The following is a 19,193-nucleotide window of genomic DNA, read 5'->3' as shown; positions in this document are numbered from 1 at the left end:
GTCCCCCACCCCACCCCGCCCCACCCCGCCTGCGCAGAGCACCCGCGACAACCCGCCCATGCTGCTGCCCTGCGGCCACTGTATCTGCAAGGCTTCCATCTACAAGATCGCCAAGGCCGCCAACCGCTCCTTCAAGTGCCCCTACTGCCCCGCCGAGTGCACCCCGCGGGACTGCCAGGAGCTGGTGGTGCCAGACATGGAGTAGGCAGGCGCTGCCCCCTAGGGGTCCACCCGTACCAGGCTGCAGGGGCCACCCCTACCGGACTGCAGGGGCCACCCCTCCTGGATTGCAGGGCGGATCTTGCCACGAGGGTGGCGCTGCTGGTGCCAGCGTGCAGTGGTGGGGGCTGGGTGCAAGGTCGAGGCCCAAGCCGGCACGGCGTGCCAGGCGGGAGATCTCTGGAGGCTGGCGCCCAGCGCGCAACACCAAACCGCATCTGGCCGCATCCCCCCGCCCGCCCATGCACCCCCTCGGCGCTGCCTGCCTGTACCATAGCCCTCCAGCCCGGCTGAAAGAAAGTTGCAAACGAACACTTTGTCCAACGATCGATCGGTGACAAATGAAGATGTGAAGCGAGGGGCGGCTGGCACAAGCAGCATATCCCACGGTCCCCCAGCCGTGCGCTCCCGCCAGGCCAGCCGCCGCCGCGTGCCGTCCCTTGGCATCACTGCTCCGCGGCGCTCTCCAGCAGGCCGCGCAGGCGGGGCACCACGTCGATGAACAGGGGCCGCTCCTCAGGCCGCTGCGCCCAGCAGTCCCTGCAGGCGGCAGCCCCAGAGCGGAGGTGAGTGGGGGCGCCTCAAACCTGGCACAACACCCTCTCACATCCTCCTGCTGCTGGCAGCAGGTCCTCCAGACGAGGCGCCAAGCAAGGCGGGGACGCAGCCTCCCACAGCTGGCAAGAGCGCCATAAGTCAGCGGCCAAACCGCGGCGCCAGGGCAGCGACGAGCGGCGGCAGCCGTGCCGCAGCTGCCGCCTCCCTGCGCCCAGGCCCAGGGCCCCAGCACCTGATGAGCTGGCAGTACTCCTCCAGACCCCCAAACTCCTCGCTGCCTGGGCCTGGCAGCGAGCCTCGCTCGGGGCACTCTGGTCGCTGGCCGCTGGTGGCCAGCCGCATGATCTGCAGCCAGGGTCAGGCAGCGCCATTGAACGGGGAGGGAATCAGCGTAGCGCGCCTGCCGCGGTGCCAGCTGCATGGAGGGGCGGGAGGCGGAAGCACGTGCGCAATCGCTTGCGCCCAAATCACAGCGCATGCGGGGCACGCATCCCGGCAAGCGCCCGCGCCGCGCCTGCAGGGGCGCCATGCCCGCCCACGGCAGCCGCCACGTCAGCAGCTCCCACAACACCTGCAGGCCAGGCGGAGAAGGGGGCGGGGGCGTGGGGGCACGGACCTGCGGGCTGCAGCGGGCGCCCGCAGCGCTGCCGCCAAAGGCGCTGCTGCGGCTGCCCCTTGACACACAGCTTCATGCGCATTGTTGGAATGCCATTGCCGGCAAGAAGCTGCCTGAAATGCACCCAGCGGCAGCCCCCGCGGCAGCCCGGCGCCGCTCCTCGGCGGCTCGGCAGCGGCTGCCGCCTGGCGGCAAGCGTGGGCAGGCAGGCCTGGGGATGAAACCGAGGCCGCTGACGATTCGCCAGCCAGGGCCCACAATGCACCACGCAACCAAAGGAGCAGTAAGCATACGCACCAGGCCAAATGAGTAGGTGTCGGAGGCGGCGGTCGCCCTGCCTCCCTCCAGCACCTCGGGCGCCAGCCAGACCGGGTTGCTGGCGCCGCCACTGGTGCTCAGCACCGAGGGCTGCTGCGGGCCCATGATCTTGCTGCAGGCGGCAAGCAGCACAGGGGTGGGGGTGGGGCCCCAGGGTGCGACGCCCGCTGGCCCAGGAGCGAGCAGGCGGGTTGCGGCCCCGCGCCGCAGCTGCCGGTCTCCACGGCAGGCCAGCAAGCGGGGCCGGCCCGGACCGCCGACGGCTCCAACACATGCAGCTGGCTGCGATGGGAAGCACCCTGTCAGCATGTCGGGGCTGACGGGGCCCACCTGAGGTTGAAGTCTGCGACTTTTACGCACCAGGAGTGGTCCACCTGCAGAGCGGGGAGGGGACAAACCAGCTTCAGAGCTCAGGTGGGCGTCACAGAGCAGGTTGAACCAAACAGGCAAGGAGCCGAGGAGACAGGCATGCCGCTCCAGCAGGGCGGCGCCAGGAGGGAGAGGAGGTGGGCGGTGCTGGCAGGAGCACGGGAGAGCCGGCGCGCCGGCTGGCTGGCAGGCGCGGCGGGCAGGCAGCAGCAGGTGGGCAGCAGCAGGCGGGCAGAAGACAGGCCGGCAGCAGGCAGGTGGCACACGGCGGCGGTACAGGCTGGCGGTACAGGCTGGCGGTACAGGCTGCCGCACCAGCAGGTTGGGGCTCTTCACGTCTCGGTGGATGATGGGCGGGGAGCGGCGGTGAAGGTACATGAGGCCTGTGGCGGCATCCAGCGCCTGCACACACAGGGGGAGCCCCCAAGCCCAGGCCTCCTCGCCACTCCGCGCCCCTGCTGTCACCCACGTACGGACAGGCAGCAGCAGCAGCGGCGGCAGCAGCGGGACACCCTGCGGGCCGCCCCTCCACGCACCATCTTGAGGCGCAGCCGCCACGTCAGCGCCGCGGCGCGCTCTGGCCGCTTGGCGGCGGCTTGCAGGACGTCGTAGAGAGAGCCGCGCTCGCAATACTCTGCACAGGGGAGCGCGCAGGCAGGCAGGCAGGCGCGCTGAAGCAGGCAAGCTGAAGCAGGTTCGCTGAAGCAGCTGAGATCAGGCGCCAATTGCCGCTGCGGTGGGGGTGGAAAGATCTGGTTACTTGGTGTCTGTCCTGCCATGCCCACCTGTCAGAATGCACGGCGGCAGTGTGCACAGGCCCTGCAGCGGCAGGGGGAGCGGCGCGGACGCAGCGACTCAGCTACCGAAGCCTCACGATGCACCAACTCAAAGATGAGCTGGCGGCCAGACAGCTCCCAGCCGGTTCTGCGGCGTATAGCCCACAGCGCCGCAGGCCCGAGACTTGCGCCAATGCGCCAGCTGGGCGGTGCCTCACCATGAAGGACACGATGTTGGGGTGCCTCATGCGAGACAGCATGGCAGCCTCCTGCGCAGGGACAGACGCAGGAGTAGGAGGCCCAGCGGTTGCCGCCCTGTTGCGTGGCGGGCGCCGGCGCCTACTGCCGCGCCCCGTCATCGGCAGCGGCGGGGCAGGCTGGTCTCAGGCCACAGACAGCTGACGGTGACTGCACGCCACCCACCTCTTTCAGCCGCTGCATCATGTCTGGGGGCAGCTCCAGGCTGGTCTCAGCAAAGTTGCCATCTGCAGCAAGCAGGCCCACACCGCTCGCACACACTGGGCAGCGAGAGGCAGGCGGGGCAGGCTGTTTGCCGTCCGGCGGCAGCACTGTGCGCGCTGCGCTGCTCCCTTGCCTGTGTTTATCAATACTTTGGCAGCCACAGGCGTCTCCTCCCACCGTGCAAAGTACACCTGTGCCACCAGGGCAGGCACAGGTCAAAAAAAACAGAATTGCCACACTGCAGCACACGCCGTTCTGCATGCGCCCAGCCGGCCATCCACCTCTCAGCGGCTGGCTCGCACACAGCAGTCGCTCACCCAGCCAAAGGAGCCTCTCCCGATGGGGTGCAGCAGCTTGATGTCGTCCCACGTCACCTCCCACTGTTGCATCTCATCTGGGAGGTGCCGGCTGCCGCCGCCGGCAGGGTGGGAGGGATCCTGTGACTCGCGGGAAGTGCGGGAGGTGTTGGCCGTGGCGCCAGCTGTCGAGGCCACATGATGCTGCTGGATGGAAGCCAGGCTGGATGCAATGTAGCTCAGCAAGGGGTCGGTGTCTGCGGAGTGCAGGCTGCAAGCGCGCATGGGCATGGGCAGGGCACCGTCAGGCGGGCAGTCGCCGGTGGTGTGCCGGCACGGGAGTGGCGTGCTGGCGCTGGCAGCACAGCTACAACGGCGCTTTGCGGCAGCCCGTGCACACCCAAGGCCGTGCTATCGCATGCCAGGACGCACCTGATGGATTGGCTGCCTGAAGGGCCGCCGCCGGCGTTGGCAGGGGCCCAGCCGCCAGGTGGCGGTGTGGTGGAGGGGAGGAGAGGGGGATATACCCCGCCCTTGGCAGATGCGGCTCCCGCCCCGGTCAGCGTGGAGGGGCCCGGGGGAGCCGAGGATGGCAGCAGCGGCGGTCCGATGGCGCTGGAAGGAGGGCTGCTGGCGTACTGGCTGCTGCCAACCTTGCCATCCGTTGAGATGGTTACGAATGAATCTATGTTGGCCTCTGCTGGGTTGGAGCCCATAAGGGAATCCACCTTGCCGTCGCCAGGCTGCTGGCCCTTGACCTTCCTCCGCCGCAGCCAGCCCTTGCCAGGGCGCAGCGCCAGGAAGGCGAGCAGGCACAGCGCTGCAGGGAGGCGGGCGACGGGCGAGGGGTGAGGGGGCTCGAAGCAGCTACGCCACGCGCAGCGCGGCGGCCAGTAGCTTGTGCACAGCGGAAGATGGCCAGGTGGCATGGCCAGCTGCGCATTTGGGCGCAGCAGCTCACCCAGGCCGCCCGCGACGCCCCCCACGATGGCGCCGATGGGCACGCTGGAAGAGGAGGATGCCTCCTCGGCAGCAGCCGGAGCTGGGGCCGCCGCCGGGGGGCATTCCCCCAGCGAGCCTTCAGAGCTGCATGGGTTGCTGTTGCCCGTGCACACCTGCATGCCAACATTGCGGTGCAATGTGCGCATTTGAGCAGCACAACTCAGCGGCTTGCGGCTTTTCGCAATGCACCCCAGCACCGCCTGCAGGCTTGCAAGGCCGTGCTCACAGTTGGCTGCAAGTCAGCAGGCACAGGGCCGCACAGCAGGGTGTCATCCAAGTCCCTGCACAGCGAGTGGGAGGCAAGAGCAGGTGAAGAACTGTGTGTGTGCAGCAACCTGGCGTTGGGATGAAAGTATCCAAACCCGGTGTTCTGCTGTCAAGGGTGTGGCCAGCAAGCATCGGCAGCAAGCTCACAGCTCCCCAGACGTCAGATTCAGTGCGCCTGGGGTCCCCCAGCTCGCAGGGATGGTGCCTGCAGATGGCAGCAGGAGGTTCAAAGTCAGAGTGGGTGGGCACATGCCACACCAAACCGCCCAGAGTGCTGTTGTGTGGCCTGCCTCGCGCCGATGCATACCTGTTAGGTTGTTTCCACTAAGGTTCCTGCACAGCGGGGTCCACAAAACAGGTGATCTCTATAGGGAGTAAGAAATTGGGAGAACCGTGTGCATGGACAGGCAAGCAACTTTGGCGCACGGTCGCACAATTCAAATACATGCCAGCTGGCGCAGGGAGCCGGCTTACAACTCAGTCAGGTTCTTCATTGCACTAGTGCTGACGTCACCCCACTCGGGCGGCAGTGTGCCTGCAGGCCATTCGTGGCGCAATCACACCCCAGCAGGTGACGCGCCATGCGTCGCAGCAGCAGCGGCATAAGCAGATCCGCCCGCAGCAGCCGCAGCCAAACATGCCACAGCCGGCGTGATTTGTGGAGATGAGGGGCCCCACCAGTCAGTTGGTTGCCCTCCGCACTCCTGCACATTCCAGGGTAGCAGCGCTCGAAGCAGCAGCATAAGCTCCACTAGTCAAACAGGGCAGGTACACGGCACTGCCTGGCCTGATGGAAAGACTGGCTCGCTGGCTGGCCGGACCAACACTTACAGGATGGCGAGCGCTGGGAAGGCCCCTTCAGAACCCCACTGGGCAGGCAACGTCCCTGCACAAACACGCAGCAGCAGCAGCTTTCAAGAATCGCATGGCCGGCATCACAGGCAGGAATCGCGCGCCATAGGGCTTCACACGCGGGCAACCCAGAGCAAGCCAGCGACAGCCAACTCCAGCTGGGGAGCGCACCCTTCAACTTGTTTCCACCCACGTCCCTGCAGACATTTGGTCATTGCACGTCAGAAGGCATTGTGGCCTAACAGCTCCCGTGCAAACAGCTCCCCTGCACTTCTGGGCACCACAGCCCTCTATGCAGTTGGCGATTGGAGGCAAGCGGAACAAGGTGGCACTGGCCAAGCGCATGAGCTCACAGTTTGGTGAGATAGGCCAAGAACCCCGGAGTTTGGCCCCACTCAGGTGGCAGCGACCCTGCGCAGGCACAGCGGTCAGCAGACACAAAGCAGCGCTCCATTGCAGGCATGTCAAAGGAAGGTGCATGCACAACGGCTACGAAGCCACAACACACCTGTCAGATCGTTTTTAGATACGCCCCTGCATCCAGATGGAAAGGAGAGGCTCATGACGGAAGCCCTGGGCACATTCAAAGGCAGGGGTGTCGCAGACAGGGTGAGCGGGCACCAGATGGCACTCACAGGTTGGACAGATTGTTCAGTGCGCCCAGCTGCGCACACGCTCCTGGCAGGGTGCCCGTGAGGTTGTTCTGCCCCAGGTGCCTGTAGTATCATGAAAACACTCGATGCTTGTCAGGCGCGGGCGTCGGATGATGCGCACTTATGAGTAGCCGCACCCGGCCATACTCACAAGGTTGCTAACTGGGAAAAAATGCCGGGCCCGCACCAGGTGGCAGGCAGAGTGCCTGCGCCATGTGATGCGAATTAGGTGAGCAACTGGACAGCAGGACGCCTGTCTCAGGCAGAAGAAGCGCAAGCCACACCCCACTCACCTACAAATCGGTTGTCGCTCAAGACCCTGCAACACAGGCAGGGGAGCACAGCCGGTTGCATGCATCAGGCAACGCAGAAGGCCACAGCAGCAGGGCTGCCAGTGGCGAGGGATCTAAGAGGCTCTACTGGGCGCGGCTCACAGGGTGTTCAAATTCATCAGCGTTTTGGTCCCCCAGTCAGCGGGCAGGGTGCCTGCACCAGAAATACAAGAACATCTAAGGCCATGCACAATGGTTGCAGCGCAGGCGCACTCTCAATAGCAACAGGCGGCGCGGCACCCCACCGCTCAAGGCATTGTTGTCCAGAAACCTGCAGCAAGAACGTGAAGCAGGCGTCAGAATCAGTTTGGCCAGCATGAATTTGCAGCAGCGTCAGCAGCAAAAGGGCTTTGGGCGCAGCAGCAGGTCCTGGGCGCTCACATTCTGGAGAGGCTTGAAAAAGTGCCAGGTGCGGCCCAAGAGGTGGGAAGAGAGCCTGTAATGAGCGGAACGGATCCTTTGCGCATCCACAAGTGCTTGCCTGATGCCTGAACTGCCCTTTCAGTACAACACACCACTGACAAACCCACCTGAAAGCTTGGCATTTGTCAAGTGCCTGCAGCCAAGGAGGGAGATGATAGTGAAAATGTACCAAAGCACAACACCACACAGCTCAAACGCTGGCGGCTGGCAGTGCCAGCTGGCAGGGTGGGAGCGCCGGCGCTGACAACCAGCAGGCCACAGCACTCACAGCCTAGCCAGACGCTTGAAAGCAGTGAAGCTTCCCCAGGACTCTGGCAGGCCACCTGCAACAACGGAGGCAGGATGGCTTGGCTGGCCGGAGAGCTGCCCATGCACCACATCTGCGGCCGAATTGGCTTCTGCTTACCAGTGAATTGGTTGTTGCCCAGATCCCTGCAGCATGTGACGAGCGCTTGCATTCAGAAGCGTTGAGGAAGGCGTTCTCGTGTGCACAGCGGCAAGCACACCAACTCACAGATACGACAGCTTTGGGAAGGCCATCGGATTGGCCCAGCTGGCAGGCAGCGCGCCTGCACCAACAGCACGGGCAAGCAGCGCATGAGCCATACTGGTCCACAACAAACGAAACAGCGCACCCCCAGCCACACCACAAAATGGTGGGTGCTCCACTCACCAGCAATGTTTGTATAGTTGACCGCCCTGCACCAGCGGCACAGCATCACACATTGTGAGTCGACCTCGCCAAAGAGCATTAGACAGAGCTAGGCGCCATAGCGGGGCAGCAGGGGCACACGCAGGGAGGCTCCCACTCACAGGGTAGTCAGCTGCCTGAACACATTGGGATCCCCCCATGTATTGGGCAGGGTGCCTGCAGGTAGAGCAAGTGATGGGTAAGAGGAGGCTGCAGCTGCCAGCCGGCAGATGGGGGCAGCAGGGAGGCCATGTGCGCAACACCTGTGAGCGACAGGTTGTTGAGCATCAGGGTTTGCAGCATCCTGCAGGCCGCAGCGCGGGGAAGGTGGTACCGACAACTGTGTCAGCACCTCTTCATGCCTGCAGGGCTGTGTGCTGATACTCCCAGGGGCACCACACCGACCACATATGCAAGATGGGCAGGCATAACGTGGTTACCGGGGGCACCCACGTTATGTTGCTGAGGTCAGGGGACAGCGCCCCAACAGCCGTGGTGCTGCAGCCGTCGGCCCCGCGACAGCGCAGCGTCCTGCACGCATGCCAGGAGGCACCGCTGCCACGCTCAGGGCCGTGCCAGCGACATTGCTGCAGCCAGCACTGTTGTTCACCCTATACCGTCGCACAAGTGCGCGCAGGACCACTGCAGCCCACCAGCAGGCCTGGCGCGTGTGTGGCAACTCACAACGAGGTGACCCGGTCATCTGTGCAGTTGACTCCTGTCCACTCCCAGCACACGGTGGCCAGGTCCTGCCACCCAGTGATGCCATTGGCGGCGGCAAAGTCGGGCCAGTTGGAGATGGCCTGCTTCTGAGCCAGCAGCGCCACCCCTGCACGCAACGGCAGCAGCAGCGGGGTTGCAGAGAGTTGCACGACAGGGCTGGCTTGTGTGCAAAGCACAATGCGCAAAACACGCGACGGCGCCCGCCCCAGGCGGTGCGGTGGTACAGGGAGCGGCCGCGCACAGGGTGCAGAGCGCTGCTCCCTGCGGAACCGCCTGACTTGCACGCTGCAAAACCAGCTGTGCAGCAGGCTTCCGGTTTCCCCAAAGGCCCTGGACTTGCAGCGTGCGGAGGAGCAGCTACAGGCATGGGGTTCAAAGCTCACCGTCGCTCTCCCATGGGAAACCTCGTGCCTGCCCAACCCCGAGAGCTAAGAGCAGCAGCAGGGGAAGGGCAGCTTTGCGCCGCCCCATTGCAGAGCCTGGTGCGCCGCAGCGATATATAAACTGACTTCGAGGCAATGAGCGGTTTTGGTTTTGGGCCGGCACACGAGAGGCGCTCGCAGACGAGGGAGGGGCATGCAGGTACTGCAGTATGCGTCCACCCCGCCATGCATCAAAGGGTGTTGACAGGCACGGGGTCATATCCCATCATCAGCACTCGGGTGGCTTGCACACTTCAGCCTGTGAGGGAGAAGATGCAGTGACTCATTGGCGGCCGACGGCGCAAACGACTACGGCAAACCGGGCGGCCGCTCTTGGCCGCCTCGTCTGCGCCCCAACAAATGCTTCGGCTGATGATCAGACCCTGTTGACCGAGTGTGTATCTGTTATCTCCGAACTTTCATTAAATTATTTGCAATAAAGTGAGGTGGCGACACTGGAGCTGGGCGGCTGCCCTCTGTCACGCCTGGCCCGCTGCCCAGGCGGCCAGCAGGCTCCACGCGGCCAAGCACGCGCCTTGCTGCAGGACAGCAGCAGCCCCAGAGATGGGGAAGTAGGGCGCCAGCTGCTCTGGGTCGAGGGACTGCAGGAAGGAGGGAGAGGGGCAGCCAAAGCTCTTGCGGGAGCAGCAGCAGCCTCGCCCAGCTGTCAACAGCTGGCAACCGCTCAGGCAACATCGGCATAGCAGCGTCGGCATAGCAGCAACACTTGTACCTGCGCGCTGTCCAGGAATGCCGCCACCTGCTGAGCATACTGCGCCGGGTGCTGGAAGTGCACGAGCTACAGAGGGGAGCAAGGCAGCAGCATCAGGGTCAGGGTCAGGGGCAGTCGGGGCCGCTACAGCGCCCGCAGCCGCTGCGCCCATAGGGCAGCACGCCCTGGTGCGATGCAACGTGGCAGCAAGCCCCATCACAGGAGACAACCAGACGAGAGCCCCTCAAGCACTCGCCGGCGGCAGCACAGCGCAAGCAGGCAGCGGCCCCGCTCACATGCCCCGCATCCGGCACCTCCTGCAGGCTGGCCGCCACCATGTTGGTGGCGGCCTGCGCCTGCGTGGCGGGAGGCACCACGGCATCCTGCGCGCCGCCCAGCAGCAGCAGCTGGCTGGTGCTGGAGCGCAGGCTGCCCAGCAGGCCTGGGCCTGTGTAGAAAGCAAGGATGGCATCCATCTGCAACAGGGCCCGGGATGGGAGGCTCAGCGAGGCAGGTGTGCATGCACGCATTCATGCGTTTGACTCAGCGGCTGCACCTGCGATCAACGGCAGCTCCTGGGGCTGAACCCCATGCAGGCATGCCTTCTGCGTCCTGCAAGGTGCACGGCTGACGACGCTGTACCCAGTACACCACCGCTGCTGCGCGCCTGCTGCTGCTTGACCTCGGGGGGCACCACCAAGGCGCCGGCGCCTGCGCCACAGCCACTGGGCAGTCAGTCGGCCACGGTGAGCAGCTCATGCCGGCGCAGCTGTACACGAGGGCCGAAGAAAACCGGGCGTGCGCCATGCTGCTCCTGTTTGCAACTTCCGCCCGACACGCGCCACCCAGCCCACCCGCCCGCCCCGCCATCCCGGCGCATACACGCGCTCGCTGCCTCTCTTGCCTGGAATGATGCCGAGGCGCAGCGCATACCCCGCCTCGCTGTCATTGTTCAGCCCCGGGGTCGCCGCGAACTGCACAGAGTCCACCGTTTGCAGCAGGTTGCAGAAGCCTGCGGGGCGGGAGCGGAGCGTGGGGGGCGCCAAGCAGCGGCGGTGGAAATGGCTGCAGGGAAACTAAAAGATAAAGGAAACCCGCAGCAGATTTTCCGGAGCGTGACTGTGCAGGTGACGGGCCCAGGGCTGGCACAAGGCGGGCGGGCCGCGACGCGGGCATGCACTGGCCCCGGGCCATTTAACCCATCATCGCTCACGCCGGCATGGCAGGAAGGATCTCGGCAGCCAGCGAGCGCACCCACCCTCCCACCCACCCACCTGTGTCGTTGGCACCCAGAGGGAACACGAGGTCGATGCTGGAGGGGCCCGCCTCCACAATGGCGCTGCACCAGCCAGCAACCGGTTGCGCGGGGAGACGCGTGTGTGGCTGTGCACTGCTGGCAGGAGGTCAGGGTGGGGCAAACACAGCCGCCGCCCCGCCTCACACACACCAGCTCCGGCGACAAGCGCAGCTGCGGTACGAAGCGAGCCGCAGGGCCCACCTGAGCACGCCCTCCAGCCCTGCAGCCGGCTGAGGCGCGTTGGCTCCGCCTGACGACCCGCTCACTGCACCATCAGGCATGCCCGGCCCCAGGCAGCCACAGAAACGGGCAGGCAGGTGGTGGGCGAGCGGGGCGGGCAGGCAGGCAGGTTGTGGGCAGGCGGCGGGCAGCCTGGGAAGGCCTGCTGTGTGTGGCTGGCAGTCCTGGGCCAGGGCAGCCAGAGGGGAGCAGCGCCGCACCCGACACCACCGCCCCAACCGCGTCGCTATGATTGCCGGCCAGCGCCTGCGCAATCATGCCTCCCATGCTGAACCTGCAGGCGGCGGCCGGCAGGGCAAGGCAGCCAGGCATCTCGCCGGGAAGGCGCTGGCTCGCAGCCAGCCACACAGGCAAAGCTACTTCTCTTTGCATGCAGCGCCAGTGTGTGCCTGCATGAGCGATGGGGGTCCCCGTAGTTAGTCACCCCAGCCGCCACCCACCCGAGCACATCTGGCTTGCGCAGCAGCTCCAGCGCCCGTATCAGCGCAGCTGTGGAGGCCGCCATCCCGGCGATGGTAAGGGTAGCGTTGGAGCTGTCGTCTGCACGGGACCGTTTTGCCCAGCCAGCCGCGGGACCACATGGAAAAGGGGCAAAAAAGGGGCACGAAAGGGGCAGTACCATCCCGCGCAAGCCAGCAGGTGAAGATGTGACGCAGGCTCCAGCATGCAGGCGGCAGGAGGAGCAGACAGCAGCGGCAGAGGGATGGGGAGCAGCGCAGGAAAGGAAGGAGGCGGGGAGGGCTCACTCGACAGGCCCGCCCGCTGGTTGTCGAAAATGATGACCTCCCTGCTGCCAGAAAGGTATTGCAGCACCTATCTCCTAGCAGGGGCCGCAAAGGACAGTCAGCACCACACAGCTGTGAAACCCAGCGAAGCGGCATGCGCCCAGCTGTGCCGTGCGCAGGGGCAGGCCATCCCTCACCGTCAGCGGCCAGTCAAACTGCGTGCCCCCCAGGCCGTGGATCAATATCAGCGGTGGCCGGCCAGCGCTGGCATTGCCAAACCGATGGTAGGAGAAGCTGATGCCGCCTGTCGGGCGAGGAAAAGGGCAGGCCGCAAGGGCGCGGGTGAAGGTTGATCAGCGCGCTTGATGGAATACTTCAACGACAGGCTCGCTCAGGGTTGCTGGTTGCGGCAGCAGGCCCACCTGCATCCACCGCCTGCGCCGGGCCCAGAAAGGTGACGTTGATCAGCGGCTGCTCGGCGTCGCACTGCGGCGGCGGGCCGGCCCCCGCCGCCGTGACGACGCAGGCCAGCCACAGCCACAGTGCAATCAGGGTCGACCGATGCCCCATGGATCAATGGACGAGTGGATTGCAGCGATATCAGAGGTCCCCAGCTGCCAGAGTCCGAGTTCGCGGGCGCCCGACATAGATGCTGCCCCGACAGCCAGCACACAGCTCCTGCAATTAGTGAAACGAAGCGCGATTGGGTTCCGCAATCGCCGCCGCCTGCAGACATGGGTTTCACATGCCGCCGCCACCTGGCGTCACTGCTCCTGCCTTGCACCGCAAGCCCTGCGGACACCTGGTTCCGGAGGCTTGCATGGGTGCGCTCCTGCGAGCCTGCGCTGCCATATACCAGCATGTCTGCGAGCCGACATGCCTCGGGGCCAAGCGCGGCAAACGCCGCCACGCCACCCCGCCAACACAGGGGGAGACTGGAGACGCCGCTCTGCACCGCAGTAACCGTCGATTCTAATCCCAGTGACGCCAGAGGGAGCTGGATTCATCCCAGTCCGAGCTTCTTGCCCTCCTGAGGAGGAGGAGGAGGAGGCAGCAGGACGTGTGCGGCGGGTGGGCGGCCCATATCCGCGGCGCCGCCTTGCTCCAGCAAGCCTGCCAATTCGGCTAGAAAGCATACTCCCAACCAATACCTGCATGCCGGCCAGGATTTCGCCATCTGAGCAACCAGGCAACATTTTCGAAGCTCAGTTTCACCCTCTGCTGGGCCTGCGGAGGCCGGTGCGTGGGAGTACTCTCGATCCAAGCGGGCCACCAATTGCCGCATTGTCGATCGTCCTGAACACGCCGCACCATGCCGCTGCTCGTTCTCGCCTCGACCCCCATCAGCAGCGCCCTCTGCTGTGGTCCCCGGGGGCTTCGCAGCTCCGCCCAGGGCCCCTCCAGGCTGCATTTGAGCACCTGGAGGGCAGTGCAGTGCTCCGCCAGCGCCCCAAAGAAGGCGACGGCGGAAGGCGCCCAGGCGGCGGCCCCGGCGGCAGCAGCTGGGGACGACGCCCCTAAGAAGAAGCGTGGCCGGCCCAGCAAGGCCCGGGCCCCCAAGGCCGCCAAAGGTGAGCATCTGCAGCAGGCAGGCCGCGAGGGAGGGTGCTGCAAGCACCGCTCCAGCAGATGGGGACTAATGGCCTGGCCAGCGGGCGCCGCACGGCGGTTGCGGCCGCCGCACCCTGGCCCCTTTGCATGCCCGGGCCCACAAGCAGCCACCTCAGCGTCGCCAGCTCAGCTGAAGGATGCTTTTCTGGCCGTGCGCTCGTTGTGCGCTGCAGCTGAGGCGGAGGCTGCCGCGACGCCTGCCGCGACTCTGCCCGAGACGCCTGCCCCCACCGCTGAGCCGGAGGCGGCCCCCGCGGCTACCCAGGCAGAGGCCCCTGCAGCTGCTGCGGAGCCCGAGGCCCCCACCCTTGCTGCCAAGCCCAAGCCCCCAGCCCCCGTGGAGGCACCCCCGCCGCCCGCCAGCGAGGAGGCCCCTGCCGCGCCCGCCCCACCCGCGGCGGCACCGCCGCCCAAGAACCCTTCGGGAGAGGTTGTGCTGGAGGCCAATGGCGGCCGCATCACCATCTCTCGCACCGAGTACCTGGAGCGCTCCTGAGCCGGGCCTCCCACCCAGCCACGGCTGCAGGAGTGGGGGCAGGTGCGCTGCCGCCCGGCCAGCCTGTGTTCCCTCCCGCCCCCACCAGCCCTGCCCTGGGATGCCCCTGCCCGTGCCGCACGCCAGGCTGCCGCTGCCGTGCATCCAGCTGCACCCATTTGTGTGGGGGCAGCCCACCTCATCCACCCCCTGCTGCTCGGCGCATGCCTCTGCCGCGCGCCCGCGCGCTGCCTGCCTGGCCTCTCACCGCCGCCCCTCTGCGTGCCGTCTCCCAACTGCTGCCGCTCGTGCAGGAGGCCCTTGCGCCGCCTGCGAGGGGTCGTGGCTGGCCTCCGCCAGCCCTTCAACCGCCTGCAGCAGGCGGTACCGCCTGCAGGTGGCGCCAGCTGCTGGGACGGTGCACGGCTCGTCGGCCGGCAGCCAGCAGCGGCGCCGCGTCTGCGGCAGCTTTCTTTCCAAACCTTCCTGTGGAGCGTCCCCGCGGGAAGAGCAGCCCGCGAAGCTGCGGATTTGTTGCAGGCCGCAGAGCCACAGATGCCCGCCGGAAGCAAGTGCGCTCGCCGGCCGGCCGGGCTGAGCTGCTGCCCAGAAGGTCCCCCCTGAGTTTGCTTTCTTCTAACGTATGCCTCACTGCCTTCCCAGCTGTTCCTTTCCTGCCCCGCCCCGTCTTTGAGCATCCTCCCCTCACCTGTATTTCATTTGCGCCTCCTGGACCTGCATGCACTCACTCCGGCTGCGGTTGCCGCCATGTGTGCCTAAGAGGAGCCGTCACCCACACACGCAGTGCGCCCTCGGCGCCCCTGCCCCTACACACAGCCGGCCCCCTCGGTCGCCAGCTGCCCAGCCGGCGCTGTGGTCGCTTGCTTTCACACAACGCCCGGTTCTTGCTGGGTTCATGGCTTGGGGAGTCGGCACGTGGAGGGCGACGGGGGAGGGCAGGAGGATCAGGGGCAGGGGAGGAGAAACTCGGTCGGTTTGATTGTCAGGCAAAGAGTCACGAAAAAGAGTCGTACAGGTGTGGGGCAAGGCACCCCTGGTGTCAAGAGGCATATAGAGAGGGACAGCAATAGCATCACGCGACTGTCTGGGGAGGTAGTAGTGGAAGCTGTGGGAGTTGATGTCTTTGGCAGCGTGCAGCGCAAAAAAACACCGTGCTGCCGTTCGGTGACTGGTGCATGCGCTCTGGCAGGCGCCGGCGGCTCAGCGGGTGGGCCAGCAGCACTCCCGCCCTGGCAATTCGCCTGGGTGGCGGCTGCGGGCCTGCTCACTTCCTGTCATCCTCCTCCTCGGCCACAGGCATCAACACCTGCAGCGCCGAGAGGGCAGGGGAGCTGTTGGGATGCCTGGGCAGGAGGCCGGGCCGGCGGCCGCCCAGCTGCCAGCAACCCCCTCGCGCCCCGCGGCAGGCCCCTCCGCATCCTTCCCGCCCCGCGGCAGGCGCGCCTGCCACCAGCCCAGCCCATTAGGCGCCCTAGCTGCTGCGCCGCCCTGCCGCCCTCGCCACCCGGCAAGCAGCCACTCTGGCAGCAGCCCCTCCCACGCAGGAGCCCACCTCATCGATGCTGTGCACGACGCTCTGGCCGCACACCAGGTTGATCTTGCCGGGGCAGTTGAGCTCCGCCTCGTTGTCCACGGCCTCGACCTGGAAGTCACCGTCGGCGTCGCTGTACAGCTGCGGTACAGGGGCGGTGCCAGGCGGCACGACTCAGCCTCCCGTGAGCGCGGCCGGCCGGCCCGGGTGGCAGTCATGGGCAGGGGCGAGGCGCCAGGTGCGGCGGGTGCGGGCAAGCAGGTGGCTTCTGCGGTGCGCAGGGCTGGCAGGCGGCCCCCGGAAGGCAGGCCCCGCCAGCGGGCTGCGGGCGAGGCACCCGCTGGCTGTGGCAGTTGCAAAGCCAGGTAACACGCCGCAGCGGGCGGGTAGCTGCACGGGCAGCGGCGCGCCGCGCCGGGGCCCCACCTTGAGCTGCAGCGGGGCCTTGGTGATGGGGCCCTTCAGCATGGTGTTGACCAACTTCGCCTTCTGGCCGCGAGGGGGCCAGAACTGGGTGGTGTGGCGCCTGGTGAGGACGTGGTAGGACACGAGCTGGTGGGGAGGGAGGGAGGGAGGCGGCAGGCGCGGGGGCCGCAGGCGTGAGCATGGGCCCGGGCCGGGGCCGGGGCCAGGCCAAGCCCACAGCCCCCGGAACGCAACAGCAGCACGCCACCCGGTGCAACCCGGCAACGTCGACGACTGTTGTCCAGCACCAGGCACCCCCTCACCAGGTCCAGCTGAGTCTTCTGTTTCAGCAGCACCGCCAGCGGCACGCCAGTGTCCTCAATAAACTCGAGGAGAGCGCTGTTGTCGGGGGCTGCGGCAGGAGGAGCAGGCGGCGCGGCAGGGCTGCTGCTGTGGGGGCATGCCGAGCGGTGGACGTGCGGCCCGCCCAGGTTAGCCTCCCTGTTCCGCAAGGCAGGAGAGCGGCAGCGGGGGCACATCATGGGCTCACCAAACACAGTGACCTGGGTCTTGGGGTCTGCAACAATGCGCAGGGGAGGAGCAGGAGGCATGTAGCAGGGCTCAGCCGGTGGCAAGTTTGCCTGCTGACAAAGGGCTGCTGGTGCCCCCGTCCCACCACCTCCCCCAGGGCTCCGCCTTGCCCAGTTCCAGCTGCCTCTGAGGCTGCTGCCAGGCTTGCTGCAACCACCCACCCTTGAACATCTTCGCATAGCTGGAGGCCTGCAGCAGGTGGAACGCAGCAAGCAACACACGAGGTGGGGTGGCAGCCGGGCAGCGGTTCAGCGATCGCGAGCTGGCGAGGCTCCCAGATCAGCGGAAGGCACCGCGGCTGTGTTTGCACGTGGCGTCTCGTGCCACCTGGCCCCCGCTTCCCAGGGCGGGGCGGCCCCAGATGCGCACGGGCAGACTGCCGTTGGCTGGCCGGCACCCACAGCACCACCACTATTAGCTACGCATGCACCATGACTATACACATCGCCAGCAACACACTCACATCGATGACGGCTGCCAGAGTCTTGTAGCCCAGCTTCACCACGCAGCCGTAGATGGACTGTGCGTAGCGGTCGGAGATGGCCGCGACGCCAACAGAGTCGTCCTGGGCAACGGCGCCTGCGGGCAGGCGGAGGACCGTGGCGGTGGCAGACTGTGGGGCGGCAGCCCAGAACGTCGCGCCGTCCATCGGGGCATGCCCATCGCGGTGTGAATTGCTAGCTGGGGTGCAGCTCCGCGGAGCGGGGCCGGCAAGGCGCCGTAGCGCATGCCCCGCGGGGCCCCAGGACGTCCGGGCCGCGACCCCCGTCCCCTGCGCCTGCTGCCATCGAGGGGGTGCCGCTGCCGACTCCTAAAGAGCGCGAACAGCGTTTCGGAGGAGCGGTGGCTGGCCACCGCCTCCCCCCACTAGCCACTGCGATTTTTGCCGCTTGCGGGGGGATCGCAGGCACACAACACCTGGAACACCGCGCTGCTACCCGACCAGGCAGTGGGGCCCCCGATCAGCCGAATGCCCTCGGCATGTGGTGGATACGGCCAGCGCCAGCCCTCCCCCGCCCCTGCCTCCCACCCCCCCACATCAAAACATGCTCAACAAACGCGAGGCACGTGCTGCGGCAGGCCGCCTACCCGTTGCCAAGAGCAGCAGGACTGCCAGAGCGAGTGCGCAGCGCATGGCGGCTCTCCTTTGCTGGATTGGGTGACGAACAGGAAAATGGGTTTGGGTTGAGCGCGCAAGGCAAACTCAGGACGGACAGTGGCTGCTGCCAGGGTCTGAGGGACGTTGTGTCGCCTCGCCTGAAGCTCATGCACACACCCAACACGCCATCTCTTGGCTCCATGGCACGGTGCATTGCTCTTTCAAGGGATGGGCGTGGACGGATGGGCCTTGGGGTCCCTGTCTGGGTACGCCGCACACGTGGGAGCCTGGTGGCAGCGTGCCCGTCCCTGCCGGCCCCTGTGGCTAAGGACGATACTCCGGGTAGCAAGTTTGACTCACCCTCAACTGGAAGATAGGGTGCAAACAAGCAGAAGCAGCAAAATGAGGTATAAAAGGGTCATGGCATGAGAGGAGTGAGCAACATCAGTATCGCATCTCTCAGAACGGCACGGCCGGCGGCAGCCGCCTGCGCCGCCTCTCGGGCGGGTGCTTCACGCCGCGGGCAGCAGCTGCCGCTCGCGCAAGCAGTCCTCCACCACCGCCGCCCAGGTGTCCACCCCCGGCTGCTCGGGGTACTTGACGGCTTGCAGCCCCAGCTTCTCGGCAGCTCTTGCAGACGTGCTGCCGATGCAGGCGATCGACATCTCGCGCGTCGCCTCCTCACCCACAATCTGCACCCACGCCCTGCAGGCACGCGGGGCCACCAGCCCAGGCGCGATGAGCAGGTGGGTGTGGGGAGGGGGCGCTGCAACGGCGACAGATCCGGGGCCGGGCCGGCGCCGCCTCCTTGCCTCCTCGCCGCAGCACGAGCAGCACCCTGCGCCGGTCCACGCCACGCTACACCCTCACATCACCACCACCGCAAACAGCGCCGTTCCCAGCACGGCACGCATGCTGCGCCCGGCAGGCCCCGCGGGGGCGGGGGCGGGCTCACTTGATGGTTCATTCATTCATTCAGCACACAGACCGGCCGCCTCTTGCTCGAGGGCGGCCCACTTTGGCCTGGGCAGCCCGGGCCGCCCTCCCCCCCGGGCGCATGTTCGGTGTTGGAGGGGTGCGCCCAGCGATAGGGGGCCCCTGAAGGCATGCGCCGAGGCCGGGAAGCGTGGTTCGGCGCTGCTGCACGCTTGGCGACTTGAACAGAACCGCGTGCCGCCGAGCTGCGGCCGCAGTTTCCGGCCCACAGTCTACGGCCGCAGCCACGGGACTCGGCGGCACGGCGTTTGGGCCCAAGCTTGCTGCCGCCGCCGCCGTGCCCGGGGGGCAGCGCGGCGGCGGCGGCGGCACGCTGCGACGCCCCCGAGCCACCGAGCTGCGGCCGTAGCTTCCTGCCAGAAGCCCACGGCCACAGCCACGGGACTCGGCGGCACGGCGTTTCGGTCCACGGCTTGCTGCCGCCGCCGTCGCAGGGGTGCTGCCTGCGGCGGCGGCGGCACGGCGTTTGGGTCCACGGCTTGCTGCCGCTGCCGCCGCCGCAGGGGTGCTG

General features: G+C 66.8%; 6 protein-coding genes across 6 annotated transcripts in view; 1 reads left to right on the top strand and 5 right to left on the bottom strand.

Moving 5' to 3' along the window:
* The window catches only part of CHLNCDRAFT_144112 (hypothetical protein), a gene marked incomplete at both ends in the record, with an annotated part of 3,460 nt that extends 3,255 nt beyond the window's left edge, over positions 1-205 (top strand). The window contains one exon of the mRNA XM_005848755.1: positions 38-205. Within this exon, the coding sequence (XP_005848817.1) occupies positions 38-205 (168 nt within the window). The remainder of the gene's footprint in view (positions 1-37) is intronic.
* A 302-nt stretch (positions 206-507) lies between these two features.
* On the bottom strand, positions 508-3,128 carry CHLNCDRAFT_30642 (hypothetical protein). Its single transcript, XM_005848549.1, has 9 exons — positions 3,075-3,128; positions 2,866-2,899; positions 2,617-2,714; positions 2,396-2,482; positions 2,042-2,085; positions 1,691-1,823; positions 1,292-1,348; positions 1,010-1,122; positions 508-759 (listed from the first exon to the last, which is right to left on the bottom strand). Exons 1-9 carry the CDS (start codon positions 3,114-3,116, stop codon positions 666-668), a joined length of 702 nt encoding a protein of 233 aa, XP_005848611.1. The 5' UTR covers positions 3,117-3,128; the 3' UTR covers positions 508-665.
* Positions 3,129-3,602: 474 nt separating this feature from the next.
* CHLNCDRAFT_57467 (hypothetical protein) lies at positions 3,603-9,088 on the bottom strand (the record flags this gene model as incomplete). The annotated part of the gene is made up of 26 exons (XM_005848548.1): positions 8,941-9,088; positions 8,519-8,663; positions 8,288-8,365; positions 8,098-8,138; positions 7,957-8,011; positions 7,817-7,842; positions 7,658-7,712; positions 7,550-7,575; positions 7,412-7,466; positions 6,966-6,991; positions 6,823-6,874; positions 6,682-6,707; positions 6,540-6,594; positions 6,371-6,451; positions 6,244-6,269; positions 6,089-6,146; positions 5,907-5,932; positions 5,715-5,769; positions 5,562-5,587; positions 5,358-5,418; positions 5,191-5,216; positions 5,031-5,088; positions 4,843-4,897; positions 4,576-4,729; positions 4,047-4,434; positions 3,603-3,885 (listed from the first exon to the last, which is right to left on the bottom strand). The coding sequence occupies exons 1-26, from the start codon at positions 9,026-9,028 to the stop codon at positions 3,603-3,605; spliced, it is 2,025 nt and encodes a 674-aa protein (XP_005848610.1). The 5' UTR covers positions 9,029-9,088.
* Positions 9,089-9,371: 283 nt separating this feature from the next.
* CHLNCDRAFT_59646 (hypothetical protein) lies at positions 9,372-12,643 on the bottom strand. The gene is made up of 12 exons (XM_005848547.1): positions 12,376-12,643; positions 12,151-12,257; positions 11,975-12,041; positions 11,669-11,768; positions 11,429-11,502; positions 11,190-11,253; positions 10,966-11,030; positions 10,596-10,703; positions 10,359-10,402; positions 9,988-10,167; positions 9,713-9,778; positions 9,372-9,581 (listed from the first exon to the last, which is right to left on the bottom strand). The coding sequence occupies exons 1-12, from the start codon at positions 12,521-12,523 to the stop codon at positions 9,459-9,461; spliced, it is 1,146 nt and encodes a 381-aa protein (XP_005848609.1). The 5' UTR covers positions 12,524-12,643; the 3' UTR covers positions 9,372-9,458.
* A 2,681-nt stretch (positions 12,644-15,324) lies between these two features.
* Positions 15,325-17,236, bottom strand: CHLNCDRAFT_144107 (hypothetical protein; the record flags this gene model as incomplete). The annotated part of the gene is made up of 7 exons (XM_005848546.1): positions 15,325-15,366; positions 15,613-15,732; positions 16,018-16,143; positions 16,320-16,408; positions 16,547-16,573; positions 16,749-16,776; positions 17,051-17,236. The coding sequence occupies 7 exons, from the start codon at positions 17,234-17,236 to the stop codon at positions 15,325-15,327; spliced, it is 618 nt and encodes a 205-aa protein (XP_005848608.1).
* Positions 17,237-18,198: 962 nt separating this feature from the next.
* CHLNCDRAFT_144106 (hypothetical protein) lies at positions 18,199-18,600 on the bottom strand (the record flags this gene model as incomplete). Its single annotated transcript, XM_005848545.1, has 2 exons — positions 18,199-18,391; positions 18,557-18,600. The coding sequence occupies 2 exons, from the start codon at positions 18,598-18,600 to the stop codon at positions 18,199-18,201; spliced, it is 237 nt and encodes a 78-aa protein (XP_005848607.1).
* Positions 18,601-19,193: the final 593 nt, after the last annotated feature.

Source organism: Chlorella variabilis, assembly GCF_000147415.1.
Source record: "Chlorella variabilis unplaced genomic scaffold CHLNCscaffold_7, whole genome shotgun sequence".
Taxonomy (NCBI): Eukaryota; Viridiplantae; Chlorophyta; class Trebouxiophyceae; order Chlorellales; family Chlorellaceae; genus Chlorella; species Chlorella variabilis.
This window is presented reverse-complemented; position numbering and strand designations above follow the sequence as displayed.

Coding starts and splice junctions, on each gene's coding strand:
- CHLNCDRAFT_30642 (XM_005848549.1), bottom strand. CDS start 3,116: ATGCTGTCTCGCATGAGGCACCCCAACATCGTGTCCTTCATG. Junction 2,086..2,395: donor TGAAGAGCCCCAACCTGCTG/GTGCGGCAGCCT, acceptor CCCGCTCTGCAG/GTGGACCACTCCTGGTGCGT. Junction 1,123..1,291: donor CGGGCATGGCGCCCCTGCAG/GCGCGGCGCGGG, acceptor CCCTGGCTGCAG/ATCATGCGGCTGGCCACCAG.
- CHLNCDRAFT_59646 (XM_005848547.1), bottom strand. CDS start 12,523: ATGGGGCATCGGTCGACCCTGATTGCACTGTGGCTGTGGCTGGCCTGC. Junction 12,042..12,150: donor AGTTTGACTGGCCGCTGACG/GTGAGGGATGGC, acceptor GCTAGGAGATAG/GTGCTGCAATACCTTTCTGG. Junction 11,769..11,974: donor CCAGCGGGCGGGCCTGTCGA/GTGAGCCCTCCC, acceptor GGTCCCGTGCAG/ACGACAGCTCCAACGCTACC.